General features: G+C 24.2%; 7 protein-coding genes across 16 annotated transcripts; all 7 read left to right on the forward strand.

The window, feature by feature from the left end:
* Positions 1-455: 455 nt before the first annotated feature.
* LOC124433216 lies at positions 456-1628 on the forward strand. The gene is made up of 2 exons (XM_046982959.1): positions 456-962; positions 1089-1628. Exons 1-2 carry the CDS (start codon positions 655-657, stop codon positions 1540-1542), a joined length of 762 nt encoding a protein of 253 aa, XP_046838915.1. The 5' UTR covers positions 456-654; the 3' UTR covers positions 1543-1628.
* A 1516-nt stretch (positions 1629-3144) lies between these two features.
* On the forward strand, positions 3145-4139 carry LOC124433225. Its single transcript, XM_046982974.1, has 2 exons — positions 3145-3479; positions 3593-4139. The coding sequence occupies exons 1-2, from the start codon at positions 3172-3174 to the stop codon at positions 4056-4058; spliced, it is 774 nt and encodes a 257-aa protein (XP_046838930.1). The 5' UTR covers positions 3145-3171; the 3' UTR covers positions 4059-4139.
* Positions 4140-5488: 1349 nt separating this feature from the next.
* Positions 5489-6609, forward strand: LOC124433189. Of its 6 annotated transcripts, none has more exons than XM_046982917.1 (3): positions 5489-5718; positions 5824-5951; positions 6068-6609. In XM_046982917.1, the coding sequence occupies exons 1-3, from the start codon at positions 5644-5646 to the stop codon at positions 6531-6533; spliced, it is 669 nt and encodes a 222-aa protein (XP_046838873.1). In that variant the 5' UTR covers positions 5489-5643; the 3' UTR covers positions 6534-6609. The 6 variants fall into 6 exon arrangements, with proteins under 6 accessions (XP_046838873.1, XP_046838875.1, XP_046838872.1 ...); XM_046982919.1 differs by having other exon boundaries at positions 5489-5691; XM_046982922.1 differs by having other exon boundaries at positions 5628-5718; positions 5828-5951.
* Positions 6610-7968: 1359 nt separating this feature from the next.
* LOC124421550 lies at positions 7969-8987 on the forward strand. Of its 2 annotated transcripts, XM_046956838.1 has the most exons (3): positions 7969-8370; positions 8484-8640; positions 8713-8987. In XM_046956838.1, the coding sequence occupies exons 1-3, from the start codon at positions 8063-8065 to the stop codon at positions 8959-8961; spliced, it is 714 nt and encodes a 237-aa protein (XP_046812794.1). In that variant the 5' UTR covers positions 7969-8062; the 3' UTR covers positions 8962-8987. The 2 variants fall into 2 exon arrangements, with proteins under 2 accessions (XP_046812794.1, XP_046812793.1); XM_046956837.1 differs by having other exon boundaries at positions 8484-8987.
* A 1550-nt stretch (positions 8988-10537) lies between these two features.
* LOC124433226 lies at positions 10538-11557 on the forward strand. 2 transcript variants are annotated; one of them, XM_046982976.1, is made up of 3 exons: positions 10538-10940; positions 11054-11210; positions 11283-11557. In XM_046982976.1, exons 1-3 carry the CDS (start codon positions 10633-10635, stop codon positions 11517-11519), a joined length of 702 nt encoding a protein of 233 aa, XP_046838932.1. In that variant the 5' UTR covers positions 10538-10632; the 3' UTR covers positions 11520-11557. The 2 variants fall into 2 exon arrangements, with proteins under 2 accessions (XP_046838932.1, XP_046838931.1); XM_046982975.1 differs by having other exon boundaries at positions 11054-11557.
* A 1491-nt stretch (positions 11558-13048) lies between these two features.
* LOC124421541 lies at positions 13049-14061 on the forward strand. Its single transcript, XM_046956817.1, has 2 exons — positions 13049-13441; positions 13558-14061. Exons 1-2 carry the CDS (start codon positions 13137-13139, stop codon positions 14021-14023), a joined length of 771 nt encoding a protein of 256 aa, XP_046812773.1. The 5' UTR covers positions 13049-13136; the 3' UTR covers positions 14024-14061.
* A 1364-nt stretch (positions 14062-15425) lies between these two features.
* On the forward strand, positions 15426-19199 carry LOC124421622. 3 transcript variants are annotated; one of them, XM_046957007.1, is made up of 2 exons: positions 15426-15949; positions 16078-16607. In XM_046957007.1, exons 1-2 carry the CDS (start codon positions 15645-15647, stop codon positions 16532-16534), a joined length of 762 nt encoding a protein of 253 aa, XP_046812963.1. In that variant the 5' UTR covers positions 15426-15644; the 3' UTR covers positions 16535-16607. The 3 variants fall into 3 exon arrangements, with proteins under 3 accessions (XP_046812963.1, XP_046812962.1, XP_046812961.1); XM_046957006.1 differs by lacking the exon at positions 16078-16607 and adding an exon at positions 18589-19199 and having other exon boundaries at positions 15531-15949; XM_046957005.1 differs by lacking the exons at positions 15426-15949; positions 16078-16607 and adding exons at positions 18051-18472; positions 18589-19199.
* Positions 19200-20397: the final 1198 nt, after the last annotated feature.

Raw genomic sequence — 20397 nt, forward strand, 5'->3', positions numbered from 1 at the left:
GAATATAATTCTTATATATCGAGATCATATCCCACGAAATATAAATTTATATAAAACCATATTCATATTATCATCATATATTAGCATTAAATAGCAGTAGAAAGGCTAGCGATAAAAATATCATTGAAAGATATTTATGTTCTTAAATAGATCTTTTCACGAACGATCTCTGAAGAAACAAGATTAAATATTACGTATGAGTAACTGATGAATAGTGAAAACGTTGAAAAATCTTGTTTGTTAATTTCTTTTTTGATAATTCTTATAACGTGTTTAAATGACTTAAAAAGAACTTAATCATTATATTTATATAAATATAAAACAACGTGACTTAGTCATTTTTTCATAAAAAAATTTTACTGAAAACTTGTCCAGATATTGTCTCTCTAAATAGTACTATTTCTTTCCGTTTAAAAATTTTCATTTGAAAATATTTACGTTTCAGATAGCAACGTTATAAATATATAAACAATACGCTATTATGTGTATTACAATGCATGACCTCAGTGTACATATATACTGTGACAATAATTACAATTTCACAGTTGCTTAAAATTTTATACACTATATAAGTAGAACTTAAGTTTATCAAAGACCAAAAAATTTTATTGTGTGCCTTTGGTTGATTCAATATAGTTTATATAATTTGTCAATATGCAGAAATGTATTCTTATCAGAACTTATAGAGATGAAGATAAAGCCGTTTGCAAAAAATTACTTGAAGCTAGTGTAATGAATCAGCTAAATCATACATATATTGGATTTTTATTAGGACTGAATATTATGCGTATAGTAAATATGTTATCTATAGTGTTAATGTCACTACTCATGTATGCAGGATTACATACACCTTATTGTATTATAGTTATATTTATTCCAGAAATAATATTATACATTTCATTATACGCAAAGTTTTTTTATGAAGCTAGAATTGTTGGAAATGAAGTGGATGAGATTTCACGGTATGATATTCTGCATTATTTCTTTCGTTTAGTTTTATTTTGCTTGTGTGTTTTGTTAGTTTGTAGTTAGTTTGTAGTTAGTTAAGTTTATGATTTTAAAATAAAAATATATATTTCTATAAATAGAATTTACACGGCCTCTAATTCTTCCCGTTTTTGGATAGCGGAAGCATATGAAGATTTTTCATTAAATAATCAGGAACAAAATCAGCAATATGTATTCATGACAGAAGAAAAAATGAGTGTATGTAATATTGATTTTTCTAATCATAATAAAAAAATTGTAGGTATTATGTCAGTCTGTAAAAGTAATTGGCAACCAAAACTTGCTTGGATAAGAACATTTTATGTTCAGAAAAAATATACAAGGAAAGGTATAGGAAGTAATCTTTTGAATCAAGCTCAGCAATTTGCAGACGAAAACGGAATTTTATATATTAAAGCGATTGTTTCTGAATTTCAAAAACATATTATGTATTTTTATAATACGAAAAATTTGTCTGTAAATGTTATACATGATAAATCATTTTTAATATCAGTTACGTTGTATGAATATATATTTCGAATAAGGGATTCTTAATGGGATCATTAGAAATTTGGGTAATGTTCAATCTATGCCAAAAAATTGAACTGTCCTTCTAAATATTCAAAACAAATTTTTGTAAATTTTTATATTTATTTTTTGTATATTTTTATATTTATTTTTTGTATGTTATAACTTATTGTAAAATATATAAGAGCAGAGATATTGTGAAAAATCTGTTATTTAATTTTTTACATGTTTAGAAGTTATCAATACTTTTCTGTTTCTTTACTTCCCTATGTTTACATTTGATCAGATTTAGGTCAATAATATTTGAAATAATTTATTAATAAAATAGCATTTGACATCCAGTATTTATTGCATATAATCATTTAAAAAAAATGAATTAAAGCTGTTCAATATTATTGTACATAACAAGAATAATGAACAATTGTTCGAATAAAACTTAAAAAATCAATTACCTTATCTCATACAAACAATAAAAAAAAAGATACTAAAATATAATTTTAATAGATTAGAAATTGTAGATAATTTTTAAATTACTAAAAGAAATTATTATATTTTATAATCCATATATATCATCAACAGTTGGTTTGATTATTATCCACTATCTTAACTGCACTATCATTTCTGTCATTACAGTGTCATTCTATTTAAAAATTAATTGAATTTCAAAATAGATTTTCCTTGAATTCTGTAAAAAAGAAAATTTTCTATAAAATAGAAAATATTAAATTTCGATTGATCTATCGAGTACTGCTTACCTGTTTGATTCAAACATAGTTGCGTTACTATTCTCGATATGGATATTAGATAAATATTGAAAAATTGTGTGGACTGTATTTAAACAGAAATAAATTTTTATAGTTCTTTATTCTTATAATATTTAGTTCAAATTATGATGTATACCGAACGAAATTAGTTGCTCTCGTAGATTTATCTAGTATTACTGTGATTCATAGGGTATATCGGTAAAATTTCTCAAATATTAATAATTTCGTAATATATAAAGAAGGTATATAATTCTTATATATCGAGATCATATCCTGCGAAATATAAATTTATATAAAACCATATTCATATTATCATCATATATTAGCATTAAATAGCAGTAGAAAGGTTAGCGATAAAAATATCATTGAAAGATGTTCTTAAATAGATCTTTTCACGAACGATCTCTGAAGAAACAAGATTAAATATTACGTATGAGTAACTGATGAAAAGTAAAAACTTTGAAAAATCTTGTTTGTTAATTTCTTTTTTGATAATTCTTATAACGTGTTTAAATGACTTGAAATGTACATAATCATAATATTAATATAAATATAAAACAACGTTACTAAGTCATTTTTTCATAAAATAATTAATTGGAAACATGTCCGGATATCGTCTCTCTAAATAATACTATTTCTTTCGAATTAAAAATTTTCATTTAAAAATATTTACATTTCAGATAGAAAGGTTACAGACATGTAAACAATACGCTATTATGTGTACTACGTTGCATGACCTCAGTATATATATATACTGTGACAATAATTAGAATTTCGACAGTTGTTTAGAATTTTATACGCTATATATATATAGAACTTAAGTTTTTAAAAGACCAATAAATTTTATTGTGTGCCTTTGGTTGATTCAATATATTTCATATAATTTTTCAATATGCAGAAATTTATTATTATTAGAACTTATAAAGAAGAAGATAAAATGTCTTGCAAAGAATTACTTGAAGCTAGTGTGATGAATCAGCTAAATCATACATTTATTGGATTTTTATTAGGACTAAATCTTATGCGTATAGTAAATATGGTATCTATAGTGTTCGTGTTATTTCTCATATATACAGGAGTACATATAGCTTATTGTGGTATACTTGCATTTATACCAGAAATTATATTATACAGTACATTATACGTGAAGTTTTTGTATGAATCTAGAATTGTTGGAAATGAAGTATCTGAAATTCCACGGTATTACATTCTGAATTATTTCTTTTGTTTAGTTTTATTTTGTTTGTCTGTTCTTGTTAGTTCGTAGTTAGTTAAGATTATTTAAAAATAAAAATATATACTTCTATAAATAGGATTTACACGCTCGATAATTTTTCCCGTTTTTGGGTAGCGGAAGCATATGAAGATTTTTCATTACATGATCAGGAACAAGATCAGCAATATGTATTCATGACAGAGGAAAACTTGGATGATAATAACATTGATGTTTCTAATTATAATAAAAAAATTATAGGTATTATGTCATTCCGTAAAAGTAATTGGCAACCAACACTTGGTTTTATAAAAAGATTTTATGTCCAGAAAAATTATACAAGGAAAGGTATAGGTAATCGACTTATGAATCGAGCAGTATTATTTGCCGATGAACACGGAATTATATGTATTAAAACGATTATTTCTGAATTTGATAAACATCTTATTAGTTTTTATAATACTAAAAATTTCACTGTAAATGTTATACGTAATAAATCATTTTTAATAACAATTACGCTGTATGAATATATATTTCGAGCAATGGATTTTCATTTAGATGAGTAAAAATTAGCGTAATGTTCAATCTATTCCAAAAAATTAAACTGGTTGTCTAAATATTCAAATCAAATTTATGAATAATATTTTTGTATTAATTTTTTGTATGTTATAAGTGTTTGTAAAATATATAAGAGCAGAGGCATTGTAAAAAATCTGTAATTTTTTTTTAACTCCTCAGAGGCTATCGATATTTTTCAATTTCCTTATTTCATTTAGATCTAATTTAGGTCAACAATATTGGAAATAATTTATAAATAGAAAAACAATTGACATCCAGTATTTATAGCATATAATCATTTTAAACAAAATTGATCAACGCTGCTCAATATTATTGTACATAACAAGAATAATGAACAATTGTTCGAAAAAAACTTAAAAAATCAACTACCTTATCCCATATAAACAATAAAAAAAAGATACTAAAATATAATTTTAATAGATTTGAAATTGTAGATTATATTTAAATTACTAAAAGAAATTACTATATTTCATAATCCCCATAAATCATCAACAGTTGGTATGATTATTATCCACTATCTTAGCCGCACTATCATTTCTGGCATTACAATCTCGATTTATTTATAAATTAGTTGAATACCAAAATAGATTTTCCTTGAGTTCTGTCAATAAAATAGAAAATATTAAATTTCGATTGATCTATCTAGTACTGTATAGCGGTTTAATTCAAATCTAGTTGCATTAATATACTTGATATGGGTAATAGATAAATATTGAAAAATCGTGTGGATTGTATTTAAATAGAAATAAATTTTTATATTTACTTATTTTCACAATAAATAGTTCAAATTATAATGTGCACCGAACGAAGTTAGTTGTGCTCGTATATTTATCTAGTATTACTGCAACTCATGAAGTATATCGATAACATTTCTAAAATATTAATAATTTCGTATGACCTATATACCTTTGTTATATATTTATCGAGATCATATCCCGCGAAATATAAATTTATATAAAACCATATTCATATTATTATCGTATATTAGCAATAAATAGCAGTAAATAGCAGCAGTAATTTTAGTGATAAAAATATCATCGGAAGATATTTATGTTCTCAAACAGATCTGTTCAAGAACGATCTCTGAAGAAACAAGATCAAATATTTCGAATTCGCAACTGAAGGGAAGTGAAAACTTGGAAAAATCTTGTTTGTTACTTTCTTTTTTGATAACTGTTACAACGTGTTTAAATGATTTGAAAAATAATTAATCTTAAAACTAATATAAATATAAAACAACGTTATTAAATCATTTTTTCATAAGAAAATTCATTGAAAACCTATCTTGATATCTTCTTTCTAAATAGTACAATTTCTTTCAATTTAAAAATATTCAATTGAAAATATTTACGTTTCAGATAGCAACGTTATAAACATATAATCAATACGCTATTATGTGTATTACAATGCATGACCTCAGTGTATATATATATATACTGTGACAATAATTAGAATTTCAACAGTTTGTTAGAATTTTAAACACTACATACGTACAACCTAAGTTTTTAAAAAATCAACAAATTTTATTGTGCGCCTTTGGTTGATTGAATATATTTTATATACTTTCTCAATATGCGGAGATTTATTCTTATTAGAACTTATAGAGAAGAAGATAAAACGGTTTGCAAAGAATTACTTAAAGCTAGTGTAATGTATTCGCTAAATCATACATTTATTGGATTTTTATTAGGAACAAATATGATGCGTATAATAAATGTATTATCTATAGTGTTAATGGTAGTACTCCTTCAGACAGGATTCCATGTGGTTTATTGTATTATGGTTATATTTATACCAGGAATTATATTATATATTTCATTATTATCAAAGTTTTTGTATGAAGCTAGAATTGTTGGAAATGAAGTATCTGAGATTCCACGGTATTATAATCTGAATTCTTTCTTTTGTTTTGTTTTATTTTGCTTGTCTGTCATTGTTATTTTGTACTTAGTTAAGATCATGATTTTAAAATAAAAAAATATATTTCTATATATAGGATTTACACGGCCAGTAATTCTTGCTGTTTTTGGATAGCGGAAGAATGTATAGATTATTCATTAAATCGTTCGGAACAAGATCAGCGATATATATTTATGACGGAGGAAAAATTGAATGAATGTAATATTGATATATCTCAACATAATAAAAAAATTGTAGGTATTTTGGCAGTCTATAAAAAAAATTTGGAACCAACAGTTGCTTGGATAAGAAGATTATATGTTCAGAATAAGTATAGAAGGAAAGGTATAGGAAGTCAACTTATGAATCAAGCTATGCATTTTGCAGAAGAGCATAGATTTGAATGTGTTAAAACGATTAGTTCTCAATTTCAAAAAGTTGTTATAAATTTTTATAATACTAGAAATTTCAATGTAAAAATTTTACGTGATAAATCATTTTTAATATCAGTTACGATGTATGAATATATATTTCGAACAACGCATTATCATACAAGTCATTAAAAATTTGCGTGATGTACAATCGATGCAAAAAATTGAAATGTCCATGTTAATATTCAAATAAAATTTATTAATAGTATATTTATATTTATTTTTTATACTTTATAACTTTTTATAAAATATATAAGTGTAGAGATGTTGTAAGAAAAATGTAATTCCCTTTTTACATCTTTAAAGGCTAATATTATTTTTCAATTTATTTTCCAATGTTTACATTTGGATCTAATTTAGGTCTATATTATTTGAAATAATTTATTAATAAAATAGAAGTTGACCTACAATATTTATTGCATTCAATGCTTTTAAATAAAATGAATTAAAGCTGCTTAATATTATTGTAAACAAGAATAATGAACAAGGATTAAATGAATAATCGTTTAGTTTAAAACTTAAAAAGTTAACTACATTAAGTTATATAAATAATAAAAGAACATCCTAAAACATAATTTTAATGGATTAAAAACTGTAGATAATGTTTATAGTAGGATAAGAATTTATTATATTTCGTAATCCGCATGAATCATCACTAGTTGCTATGATTATTATCCACTATTGTAGACGGACTATCATTATTTCAGGCATTACTGTTGTTCTACTTAAAAATTAGTTAAATTAATAAATAGAATTTCTATTAATTCTATCGATAAAATAAAAAATATTAAATTTCGATTGATCCATCAAATATTGCAAAATAGTTCAAATAAAATCCAGTTGCGTTACTTTCTTGATACGGATGACAACTCAATTTTGCACTATCGGGTGGATTGTATCTAACCAGAAATAAATTTTTATAGTTCTTTATTCCCATAATATTTAGTTCATATTATGATGTGTACCGAACGAAATTAGTTGCGCTCGTAGATTTTTCTTGTATTACTATGATTTATAAAGTATATCAGAAACATTTTTTAGATATTAATAATTTATGTAAAACCATATTCATATTATCATCGTATATTAGCAATAAATAGCAGTAGAAATTTTAGCGATAATATTATCGGAAAATATTTAAGTTTTCAAACAGATCTGTTCAAGAACGATCTCTGAGGAAACAAGATCAAATATTTCGGATTTGCAACTGATGGAAAATGAAAATTTTGAAGAATCTTGGTTGTTATTTTCTTTTTTGATAACTTTTAACTTATAATTTGTTTAAATGACTTGAATAGTAATTAATCATAGTATTAATATAAATATAATCCAACGTTATTAAATCATTTTTTCATAAGAAAACTCATTGAAAACATATCCCGATATCATCTATCTAAATAATATTATTTTTTTCAATTTAAAAACTTTCAATTGACAATATTTCTGTTTTGGATAGAAACGTTATAAACATATAAACAATACGCTATTATGTGTACTACGTTGCATGACCTCAGTATATATAGTACTGTGGCAATAATTAGAATTTCGACAGTTGCTTAGAATTTTATACACTATATACGTACAACCTAAGTTCTTAAAAGACCCACAAATTTTATTGTGTGCCTTTGGTTGATTCAATATATTTTATATAATTTCCCAATATGCGGAAATTTATTCTTATTAGAACTTATAATGATGAAGATGAATCGGTTTGCATAGAATTACTTAAAGCTAGTGTAATGAATACGCTAAATCATACATTTATTAGAATTTTATTAGGAATAAATATTATGCGTGTAGTATATCTTGCAACTATAGTGTTAATGCTAATACTCATACATACAGGATTACCTTTGGTTTATTCTATTATGGTTATATTTATACCAGGAATTATATTATATATTTCATTATATGTAAAGTTTTTATATGAAGCTACACTTGTTGGATTTGAAGTATTTGAGATTCCACGGTATTACATTCTGAATTATTTCCTTTGTTTAGTTTTATTTTGTTTGTCTGTTTTTGTTAGTTCGTAGTTAGTTAAGATTATGTTAAGATAAAATTATATATTTTTGTATATAGGATTTTCCCGAACGATGATTCATCACGTTTTTGGGTAGCGGAAGCATATGAAGATCATTCATTAATTGATCAGGAACAAGATCACCGATATATATTCATGACAGAGGAAAACTTGAATGAATGTACTTTTGATGTATCTCAACTTAATAAAAAAATTGTAGGTATTATGTCAGTCTGTAAAAGCAATTGCGAACCAAGAGGTGTTTTGATAAAAAGATTATATGTGCAGAGAAAGTATAGAAGGAAAGGTATCGGAAGTCAATTTATGAATACAGCTATGTATTTTGCCGAAGAACATGGATTTGAATGTGTTAAAGCGATTATTAATGAATTTCAAAAAGTTCTTGTAAATTTTTATGATGCTAAAGATTTCGATTTAAGAATTGCATGTCGTCAATCACTTTTATTATCAATTATGACGTATGAATATACATATCTGACAAGGCATTCCAATCAAAATAGTTACGTATACGCATAATGTTCTATCTATGCCAAAAAGTTAAACTGTTCATCTAAATATTCAAATCAAATTTGTTAATAGTATTTTTATTGTTTAATTATTTTTTATTGTTTATTTATTTATTGTTTATTTATTGTTTATTTATTTTTTGTTTATTGTTTATTTATTTTTTGTTTATATTTATTATGTTATAATTTTTTGTAAAATATATAAGTTTAGAGTTGTTGTAAAAAAATGTAATTCCCTTTTTACCTGTTAAGAGGCTATCAGTATTTTTCAATTTCTTTATTTCCCAATGTTTACCTTCGGATCTAATTTAGGTCAATAATATTTGAAATAATTTATTAATAGAATAGAATTTGACATACAATATTTATTGCATACAATGATTTTAAACAAAATGAATTAAAACTGCTCAATATTATTGTACATAACAAGAATAATGAACAGGTGTTAAATGAATAATCGTTTAGTTTATAACTTAAAAAATTAACTACATTAAGTTATATAAATAATAAATGAAGATATGAAAACATAATTTTAATAGATTAGAAATTATAGATAATTTTCAAATTATTAAAAAAAATTATTATAATTCATAATTCGTATAGATCATCAGCAGTTGCTATGATTATTATGCACTATCTCAATCGCACTATCATTTCTTGCATTACAGTGTCGTTCTACTTAAAAATTATTTGAATTACAAAATAGATTTTCCTTGAGTTCTGTCGATAAAATAGAAAATATTGAATTTCGATTGATCTATCGAGTACTGTTTAGCGGTTTAATTCAAATCTAGTTGTATTACTATTCTCGATATGAGTAATAGATAAGTATTGAAAAATCGTGTAGATTGTATTTAAACAGAAATAAATTTTTATAGTTCTTTATTCTCACTACATTTAGTTAATATTATGATGTATATCGAACAAAATTAGTTGCGTTCGTAGATTTATATGGTATTAGTGTGATTTTTAGGGTATATCGGTAACATTTCTAAGATATTAATAATTTCTTATAATTTATATAACTTTTTTATGTATTTATCGAGATCATATCCCGCGAAATATAAATTTATATAAAACCATATTCATATTATCATCGTATATTAGTAATAAATAGCAGTAGTAATCTTAGCGATAAAAATATCATCGGAAGATATTTATGTTCTGAAAGAGATTTTTTGAACTACGTTCTCGGCAGAAACAACATTGAATATTTCTGATCTACTAATGGTGAAAGATGAAAATTTCGAAAAATTTCGTAAGTTACTTTCTTATTTGATAACTCCTATATCGTGTTTAAATGAATTGAAATGTACTTAATCATAATATTAATATAAATATAAAACTACGTTATTAAGACATTTTTTCATAAAAAAATTCATTGATAACATGTCCGGATATCATTTCTCTAAATAGTACTATTTCTTTCGGTTTAAAAATTTTCCTTTGAAAATATTTACGTTTCACATAGAAAGGTTATAGACGTATAAACAATACGCTATTATGTGTACTACGTTGCATGACCTCAGTATATCTATATATATATACTGTTACAATAATTAGAATTTCGACAGTTGCTTAAAATTTTAAACATTATATACATAGTACAAGTTTTTAAAAGATCAACAAATTTTATTGTGCGCCTTTTGTTGATTCAATATATTTTATATACTTTTTCAACATGCGGAAATTTATTCTTATTAGAACTTATAATGATGAAGATGAATCGGTTTGCATAGAATTACTTAAAGCTAGTGTAATGAATACGCTAAATCATACATTTATTAGAATTTTATTAGGAATAAATATTATGCGTGTAGTATATTTTGCAACTATAGTGTTAATGATAATACTCATGTATACAGGAATACCTTTGTTTTATTCTATTATGGTTATATTTATACCAGCAATTATATTATATATTTCATTATATGTAAAGTTTTTATATGAAGCTAGACTTGTTGGATTTGAAGTATTTGAGATTCCACGGTATTACATTTTTAATTATTTCTTTTGTTTTGTTTTATTTTGTTTGTCTGTTTTTGTTAGTTGGTAGTTAGTTAAGATTATTATATAATAAACTTATATATTTTTGTAAATAGGATTTTCCCGAACGATGATTCTTCACGTTTTTGGGTAGCGGAAGCATATGAAGATCATTCATTTATTGATCAGGAACAAGATCAGCAATATTTATTCATGACAGAGGAAAACTTGAATGAATGTACTTTTGATGTATCTCAACATAATAAAAAAATTGTAGGTATTATGTCAGTCTGTAAATGCAATTGCGAACCAAGAGGTGCTTTGATAAAAAGATTATATGTGCAGACAAAGTATAGAAGGAAAGGTATCGGAAGTCAATTTATCAATACAGCTATGAATTTTGCCGAAGAATATGGATATGAATGTGTTAAAGCGATTATTAATGAATTTCAAAAAGTTCTTGCAAATTTTTATGATGCTAAAGATTTCGATTTAAGAATTCTATATGATCAATCAATTTTATTATCAATTATGACGTATGAATATACATACCTAACAAGACATTCCAATCAAATTAGTTAGATATACGCATAATGTTCTATCTATGTCAAAAAGTTAAAGTGTCCATCTAAATATTCAAATCAAATTTGTTAATAATATTTTTATATTTATTTTTTATTTATTTTTTGTTTATATTTATTATGTTATAATTTTTTGTAAAATATATAAGTTTAGAGTTGTTGTAAAAAAATGTAATTCCCTTTTTACCTGTTAAGAGGCTATCAGTATTTTTCAATTTCTTTATTTCCCAATGTTTACCTTCGGATCTAATTTAGGTCAATAATATATGAAATAATTTATTAATAGAATAGAATTTGACATACAATATTTATTACATACAATGATTTTAAACAAAATGAATTAAATCTGCTCAATATTATTGTACATAACAAGAATAATGAACAGGTGTTAAATGAATAATCGTTTAGTTTATAACTTAAAAAATTAACTACATTGAGTTATATAAATAATAAATGAAGACATGAAAACATAATTTTAATAGATTAGAAATTATAGATAATTTTCAAATTATTAAAAAAAATTATTATAATTCATAATTCGTATAGATCATCAGCAGTTGCTATGATTATTATGCACTATCTCAACCGCACTATCATTTCTTGCATTACAGTGTCGTTCTACTTAAAAATTATTTGAATTACAAAATAGATTTTCCTTGAGTTCTGTCGATAAAATAGAAAATATTGAATTTCGTTTGATCTATCGAGTACTGTTTAGCGGTTTAATTCAAATCTAGTTGTATTACTATTCTCGATATGAGTAATAGATAAGTATTGAAAAATCGTGTAGATTGTATTTAAATAGAAATAAATTTTTATAGTTCTTTATTCTCACTACATTTAGTTAATATTATGATGTATATCGAACAAAATTAGTTGCGTTCGTAGATTTATATGGTATTAGTGTGATTTTTAGGGTATATCGGTAACATTTCTAAGATATTAATAATTTCTTATAATTTATATAACTTTTTTATGTATTTATCGAGATCATATCCCGCGAAATATAAATTTATATAAAACCATATTCATATTATCATCGTATATTAGTAATAAATAGCAGTAGTAATCTTAGCGATAAAAATATCATCGGAAGATATTTATGTTCTGAAAGAGATTTGTTGAACTACGTTCTCGGCAGAAACAACATTGAATATTTCTGATCTACTAATGGTGAAAGATGAAAATTTCGAAAAATTTCGTAAGTTACTTTCTTATTTGATAACTCCTATATCGTGTTTAAATGAATTGAAATGTACTTAATCATAATATTAATATAAATATAAAACTACGTTATTAAGACATTTTTTCATAAAAAAATTCATTGATAACATGTCCGGATATCATTTCTCTAAATAGTACTATTTCTTTCTGTTTAAAAATTTTCCTTTGAAAATATTTACGTTTCACATAGAAAGGTTATAGACATATAAACAATACGCTATTATGTATACTACGTTGCATGACCTCAATATATATATATATATACTGTTACAATAATTAGAATTTCGACAGTTGCTTAAAATTTTAAAGATTATATACATAGTACAAGTTTTTAAAAGATCAACAAATTTTATTGTGCGCCTTTTGTTGATTCAATTTTGTATACTTTTTCAATATGCGGAAATTTATTCTTATTAGAACTTATAGAGAAGTAGATAAACCGGTTTGCAAAGAATTACTTAAAGCTAGTGTAATGTATTCGTTAAATCATACATTTATTGGATTTTTATTAGGATTAAATATTATGCGTATAATAAATTTATTATCGCTAGTGTTAATCATATTACTCATCCAGGGAGAATTACATCTTTATTGTAGTATAGTCATATTTTTACCAATAATTGTATTATACATTTCATTATACGCAAAGTTTTTGTATGAAGCCAGAATTGTTGCAAATGAAGTATCTGAGATTTCACGGTATTACATTCTCAATTATTTTTTTTGTTTTGTTTTCTTTTGTTTGTCTGTTTTTGTTAGTTCGTAGTTAGTTATGATAAAGAATTTAAAATAAAAATATATATTTCTTTAAACAGTATTTGCACGGCTTCTAATTCTTCCCGTTTTTGGATAGCGGAAGCATATGAAGATTTATCAGCAAATATTCAGGAACAAGATCAGCCATATATATTTATGACGGAGGAAAAATTGAATGAATGTAATATTGATATATCTCAACATAATAAAAAAATTGTAGGTATTATGTCAGTCTATAAAAGTAATTGGGATCCAACAGTTGCTTGGATAAAAAGATTATATGTTCAGAAAAAGTATAGGAGGAATGGTATAGGACATCAATTAATAAATCGAGCTATATATTTTGCCGAAGAACATGGATTTGAATGTGTTAAAGCAATTATTAATGAATTTCAAAAAGTAGTTATACATTTTTTTAATGCTAAAAATTTCACTTTAAAAATTGTACGAGATCAATCATTTTTAATGTCAATTATGATGTATGAATATACATATTTAACAAGACATTCCAATCAAATTAGTTAGATATACGCATAATGTTCTATCTATGTCTAAAAGTTAAAGTGTCCATCTAAATATTTAAATCAAATTTGTTAATAGTATTTTTATATTTATTTTTTATTTATTTTTTGTTTATATTTATTATGTTATAATTTGTTGTAAAATATATAAGTTTAGAGTTGTTGTAAAAAAATGTAATTCCCTTTTTACCTGTTAAGAGGCTATCAGTATTTTTCAATTTCTTTATTTCCCAATGTTTACCTTCGGATCTAATTTAGGTCAATAATATATGAAATAATTTATTAATAGAATAGAATTTGAGATACAATATTTATTACATACAATGATTTTAAACAAAATGAATTAAATCTGCGCAATATTATTGTACATAACAAGAATAATGAACAGGTGTTAAATGAATAATTGTTTAGTTTATAACTTAAAAAATTAACTACATTAAGTTATATAAATAATAAATGATGATAATAAAACATAATTTTAATATATTAGAAATTGTAGATAATTTTCAAATTAGTAAAAAAAATTATTATATTTCATAATTCGTATAAATCATCAACAGTTGCTATGATTATTTTGCACTATCTCAACCACACTATCATTTCTGGCATTACAGTGTCGTTCTACTTAAAAATTATTTGAATTACAAAATAGATTTTCCTTGAGTTCTGTCGATAAAATAGAAAATATTGAATTTCGATTGATCTATCGAGTACTGTATATTGGTTTAATTCAAATCTAGTTGCATTAATATACTCGACATGGATAATAGATAAATATTGAAAAATCATGTCGATTGTATTTAAAAAGAAATAAATTGTTATAGTTCTTTATTCTCGCAATATTTAGTTCAAATTATGATGTGCACTGAACGAAATTAGTTGTGCTCGTAGATTTATTTAGTATTACTGCGAATCATAGGGTATATGGGCAACATTTCTAAGATATTAATAATTTCGTATAACCTATATAGCTTTTTTATATATTTATCGAGATCATATCCTGCTAAATACAAATTTATATAAAACCATAGTCGTATTAGCATCGTATATTAGCACCAAATAGCAGTAGAATTTTTAGCGATAAAAATATCATCGGAAGATATTTATGTTCTAGAAGAGATTTGTTGAAGAACTATCTCTGAAGAGACAAATTTGAATATTTCTGATTCACTACTGGTGAAAGATGAAAATTTCGAAAAATTTCGTATGTTACTTTCTTAATTGATAACTCTTATATCGTATTTAAATGAATTGAAATGTACTTAATTATAATATTAATATAAATATAAAACAACGTTAGTAAGTCATTTTTTTATAAAAAAAAAATTCATTGATAACATGTCCGGATGTCGTCTCTCTAACTAGTACTATTTCTTTCGGTTTAAAAATTTTCCTTTGAAAATATTTATGTTTCACATAGAAAGGTTATAGACATATAAACAATACGCTATTATGTGTATTACGTTGCATGACCTCAGTATATATATATACTGTGACAATAATTAGAATTTCGACAGTTGTTTAGAATTTTATACGCTATATATATAGAATTAAGTTTTTAAAAGATCAACAAATTTTATTGTGTGTCTTTGGTTGATTCAATATATTTTATATAGTTTCTCAGTATGCGGAAATTTATTCTTATTAGGACTTATAGAGAAGAAGATAAACTGGTTTGCAAAGAATTACTTAAAGCTAGTGTAATGTATTCGCTAAATCATACATTTATTGGATTTTTATTTGGAATAAATATTATGCGTATAATAAATTCATTATCTATAGTATTAATGGTATTACTCATCCAGAGAGGATTACATGTTTATTGTGGTATAGTTATATTTTTACCACCAATTATATTATACATTTCATTATACGCAAAATTTTTGTATGAAGCTAGAAATGTTGCAAATGAAGTGTCTGAGATTCCACGGTATTACATTTTTAATTATTTCTTTTGTTTTGTTTTATTTTGTGTATATGTTTTTGTTAGTTCGTAGTTAAAGATTAGATAAAGTAAGATAAAGATTTTAAAATAAAAATATATATTTCTTTAAATAGGATTTTCACGACCTCTAATTCTTCCCGTTTTTGGATAGCGGAAGCATATGAAGATTTATCAGTAAATATTCAGGAACAAGATCAGCCGTATATATTTATGACAGAGGAAAAATTGAATGAATGTAATATTGATATATCTCAACATAAGAAAAAAATTGTAGGTATTATGTCAGTCCGTAAAAGTAATTGTGAACCAACAGTTGCTTTGATAAAAAGATTGTATGTGCAGAAAAAGTATAGAAGGAAAGGTATAGGAAATCAATTTATAAATCGAGCTATACATTTTGCCGAAGAACATGGATTTGAATGTGTTAAAGCGATTATTAATGAATTTCAAAAAATTGTCATAAATTTTTTTAATGCTAAAAATTTCACTTTAAAAATTGTACGAGATCAATCATTTTTAATATCTATTTTGATGTATGAATATACATATCTGACAAGGCATTCCAATTAAAATAGTTAGATATACGCATAATGTTCTATATATGCCAAAAAGTTAAACTGTCCATCTAAATATTTAAATCAAATTTGTTAATAGTATTTTTATATTTATTTTTTATTTATTTTTTGTTTATATTTATTATGTTATAATTTTTTGTAAAATATATAAGTGTAGAGATGTTGTAAAAAAAATGTAATTCCCTTTTTACCTGTTAAGAGACTATTAGTATTTTTCAATTTCTTTATTTCCCAATGTTTACCTTCGGATCTAATTTAGGTCAATAATATTTGAAATAATTTATTAATTCAATAGAATTTGACATACAATATTTATTACATACAATGATTTTAAACAAAATGAATTAAATCTGTTCAATATTATTGTACATAACAAGAATAATGAACAGGTGTTAAATGAATAATCGTTTAGTTTATAACTTAAAAAATTAACTACATTAAGTTATATAAATAATAAATGAAGATATGAAAACATAATTTTAATAGATTAGAAATTATAGATAATTTTCAAATTATTAAAAAAAATTATTATAATTCATAATTCGTATAGATCATCAGCAGTTGCTATGATTATTATGCACTATCTCAACCGCACTATCATTTCTTGCATTACAGTGTCGTTCTACTTAAAAATTATTTGAATTACAAAATAGATTTTCCTTGAGTTCTGTCGATAAAATAGAAAATATTGAATTTCGATTGATCTATCGAGTACTGTTTAGCGGTTTAATTCAAATCTAGTTGTATTACTATTCTCGATATGAGTAATAGATAAGTATTGAAAAATCGTGTAGATTGTATTTAAATAGAAATAAATTTTTATAGTTCTTTATTCTCACTACATTTAGTTAATATTATGATGTATATCGAACAAAATTAGTTGCGTTCGTAGATTTATATGGTATTAGTGTGATTTTTAGGGTATATCGGTAACATTTCTAAGATATTAATAATTTCTTATAATTTATATAACTTTTTTATGTATTTATCGAGATCATATCCCGCGAAATATAAATTTATATAAAACCATATTCATACTGTCATCGTATATTAGTAATAAATAGCAGTAGTAATCTTAGCGATAAAAATATCATCGGAAGATATTTATGTTCTGAAAGAGATTTGTTGAACTACGTTCTCGGCAGAAACAACATTGAATATTTCTGATCTACTAATGGTGAAAGATGAAAATTTTGAAAAATTTCGTAAGTTACTTTCTTATTTGATAACTCTTATATCGTATTTAAATGAATTGAAATGTACTTAATTATAATATTAATATAAATATAAAACAACGTTAGTAAGTCATTTTTTCATAAAAAAAATTCATTGATAACATGTCCGGATATCGTCTCTCTAACTAGTACTATTTCTTTCGGTTTAAAAATTTTCCTTTGAAAATATTTATGTTTCACATAGAAAGGTTATAGACATATAAACAATACGCTATTATGTGTACTACGTTGCATGACCTCAGTATATATATATACTGTGGCAATAATTAGAATTTCGACAGTTGCTTAGAATTTTATATACTATATACTTAGAACTTAAGTTTTTAAAAGACCCACAAATTTTATTGTGTGCCCTTGGTTAATTCAATATTTTTTATATAATTTTTCAATATGCACAAATTTATTCTTATTAGAACTTATAAAGAAGAAGATGAATCGGTTTGCAAAGAATTACTTAAAGCTAGTGTAATGTATTCGCTAAATCATACATATATTGGATTTCTTTTGGGAGTAAATGCTATGCGTATAATAAATATATTATCTATAGTGTTCATGTTTGTACTCATGCTTAGAGAATATCCTGTGGGTTATTGTAGTATAGTTTTATTTGTACCACCAATTATATTATACATTGGATTATACGCAAAATTTTTGTATGAAGCTAGAGTTCTTGGAAATGAAGTATCTGAGATTCCACGGTATTAAATCCTGAATTATTTCTTTTGTTTTGTTTTATTTTGTGTGCCTGTTTTTATTTGTTCGTACATTGTTAAAATTATGATTTTAAAATAAAAATATTTATTTCTTTAAATAGGATTTTTACGCCCGATAATTCTTCCCGTTTTTGGGTAGCCGAAGCATATGAAGATTTATCATCAAATAATCAGGAACAAGATCAGCAATATGTATTTATGACAGAGGAAACATTGAATGATTATAATGGTGATGTTTCTAAACATAATAAAGAAATTGTAGGTATTATGTCAGTTTGTAAAAGTAATTGGGATCCAAGAATTGGTTGGCTAAAATGTTTCTATGTAAAGAAAAACTATAGAAGAAAACGTATAGGAACACAACTTATGAATCAAGCTATGGATTTTGCTGAAGATCAACAATTTGAATGTGTTAAAATGATTGTTTCTCAATTTCAAAAACATATTATAAATTTTTATAATTCGAGAAGTTACGCTGTTACTCCTATACGTGATAAAACATTTTTAGTATCAATTACGCTGTATGAATATGTATTTCGAACAAGGTATACCAGTTTAAATAATTAAAAATTCGCGTAATGTTCTATGTATGCCAAAAAAATTAAACTGTCCATCTAAATATTCAAATCAAAATTATTAAGAATATTTATTTATTTATTTTTTGTATGTTATAACTCTTTGTGAAATATATGAGCAGAGACATTGTAAAAGATCCGTAATTCTCTTTTTTCATCTTTAGAGACTATAAGTATTTTTTAATTTCTTTATTTCCCAATGTTTACATTTGATCTGTCTTAGGTCAATAATATTTGAAATAATTTATTAATAGAATAGCATTTGACATCCAGTACTTATTGCATAGAATCATATAGTACAAAATGATTCAAAGCTGCACAACATTATTATACATGAGAGAAACAATAAACAGAAGTTAAACTTATAATCATTTGGTATAAAACTTTTAAAAAAATTATTATCTAAGATCATTAAAATAATTAACAAAAAATATTAAAACAATTTTAATCGATTAGAAATTATAGATAATGTTTAAATTAGGATCAGAACTTATTATATTTCGTAATCCACATGAATCATCAATAGTTGCTATGATTATTATCCATTATTGTAGACGGACTATCATTATTTCTGGCATTACAGAGTTGGTCTACTTAAAAATTAGTTAAATTAATAAATAGAATTTCTATGAGTTCTATCGATAAAATAAAAAATATTAAATTTCGATTGATCCATCAAATATTGCATAATAGCGTAAATAAAATCCAGTTGCGTTACTTTCTTGATACGGATGACAATTCAATTTTGCACTATCGTGTGGATTGTATCTAACCAGAAATAAATTTTTATAGTTCTTTATTCGCATAATATTTAGTTCATATTATGATGTGCACCGAACGAAATTAGTTGCGCTGGTAGATTTATCTTGTATTACTGCGATTCATAGAGTATATCGGTAACATTTTTAAGATATTAATAATTTCGTATATAACTATATAACTTTTTTGTATATTTATTGAGATCATATGCCGCGAAATATAAATTTATATAAAGTCATATTTATATTATCATCGTATATTAGCACAAAATAGCAGTAAAAATTTTAATGATAAAAATATCATCGGAAGATATTTGTTCTGAAATAGATCTGATCAAGAACGAATTCTGAGGAGAAAACATTGAATATTTCTGGTCCACTACTGGTGAAAGTAAAATTTTGAAAAATTTTGTATGTTACTTTCTTGTTTGATAACTCTTATAACGTGTTCTAATGACTTTGAAATTACATAGTCATAATATTAATGTAAATATAAAACAAAGTTATTGAATCATTTTTTCATAAGAAAACTCATTGAAAATATGTCCGGATATTATCTCTCAAAATAATATTATTT

Source organism: Vespa crabro, chromosome 2, assembly GCF_910589235.1.
Source record: "Vespa crabro chromosome 2, iyVesCrab1.2, whole genome shotgun sequence".
Classification (NCBI taxonomy): domain Eukaryota; kingdom Metazoa; phylum Arthropoda; class Insecta; order Hymenoptera; family Vespidae; genus Vespa; species Vespa crabro.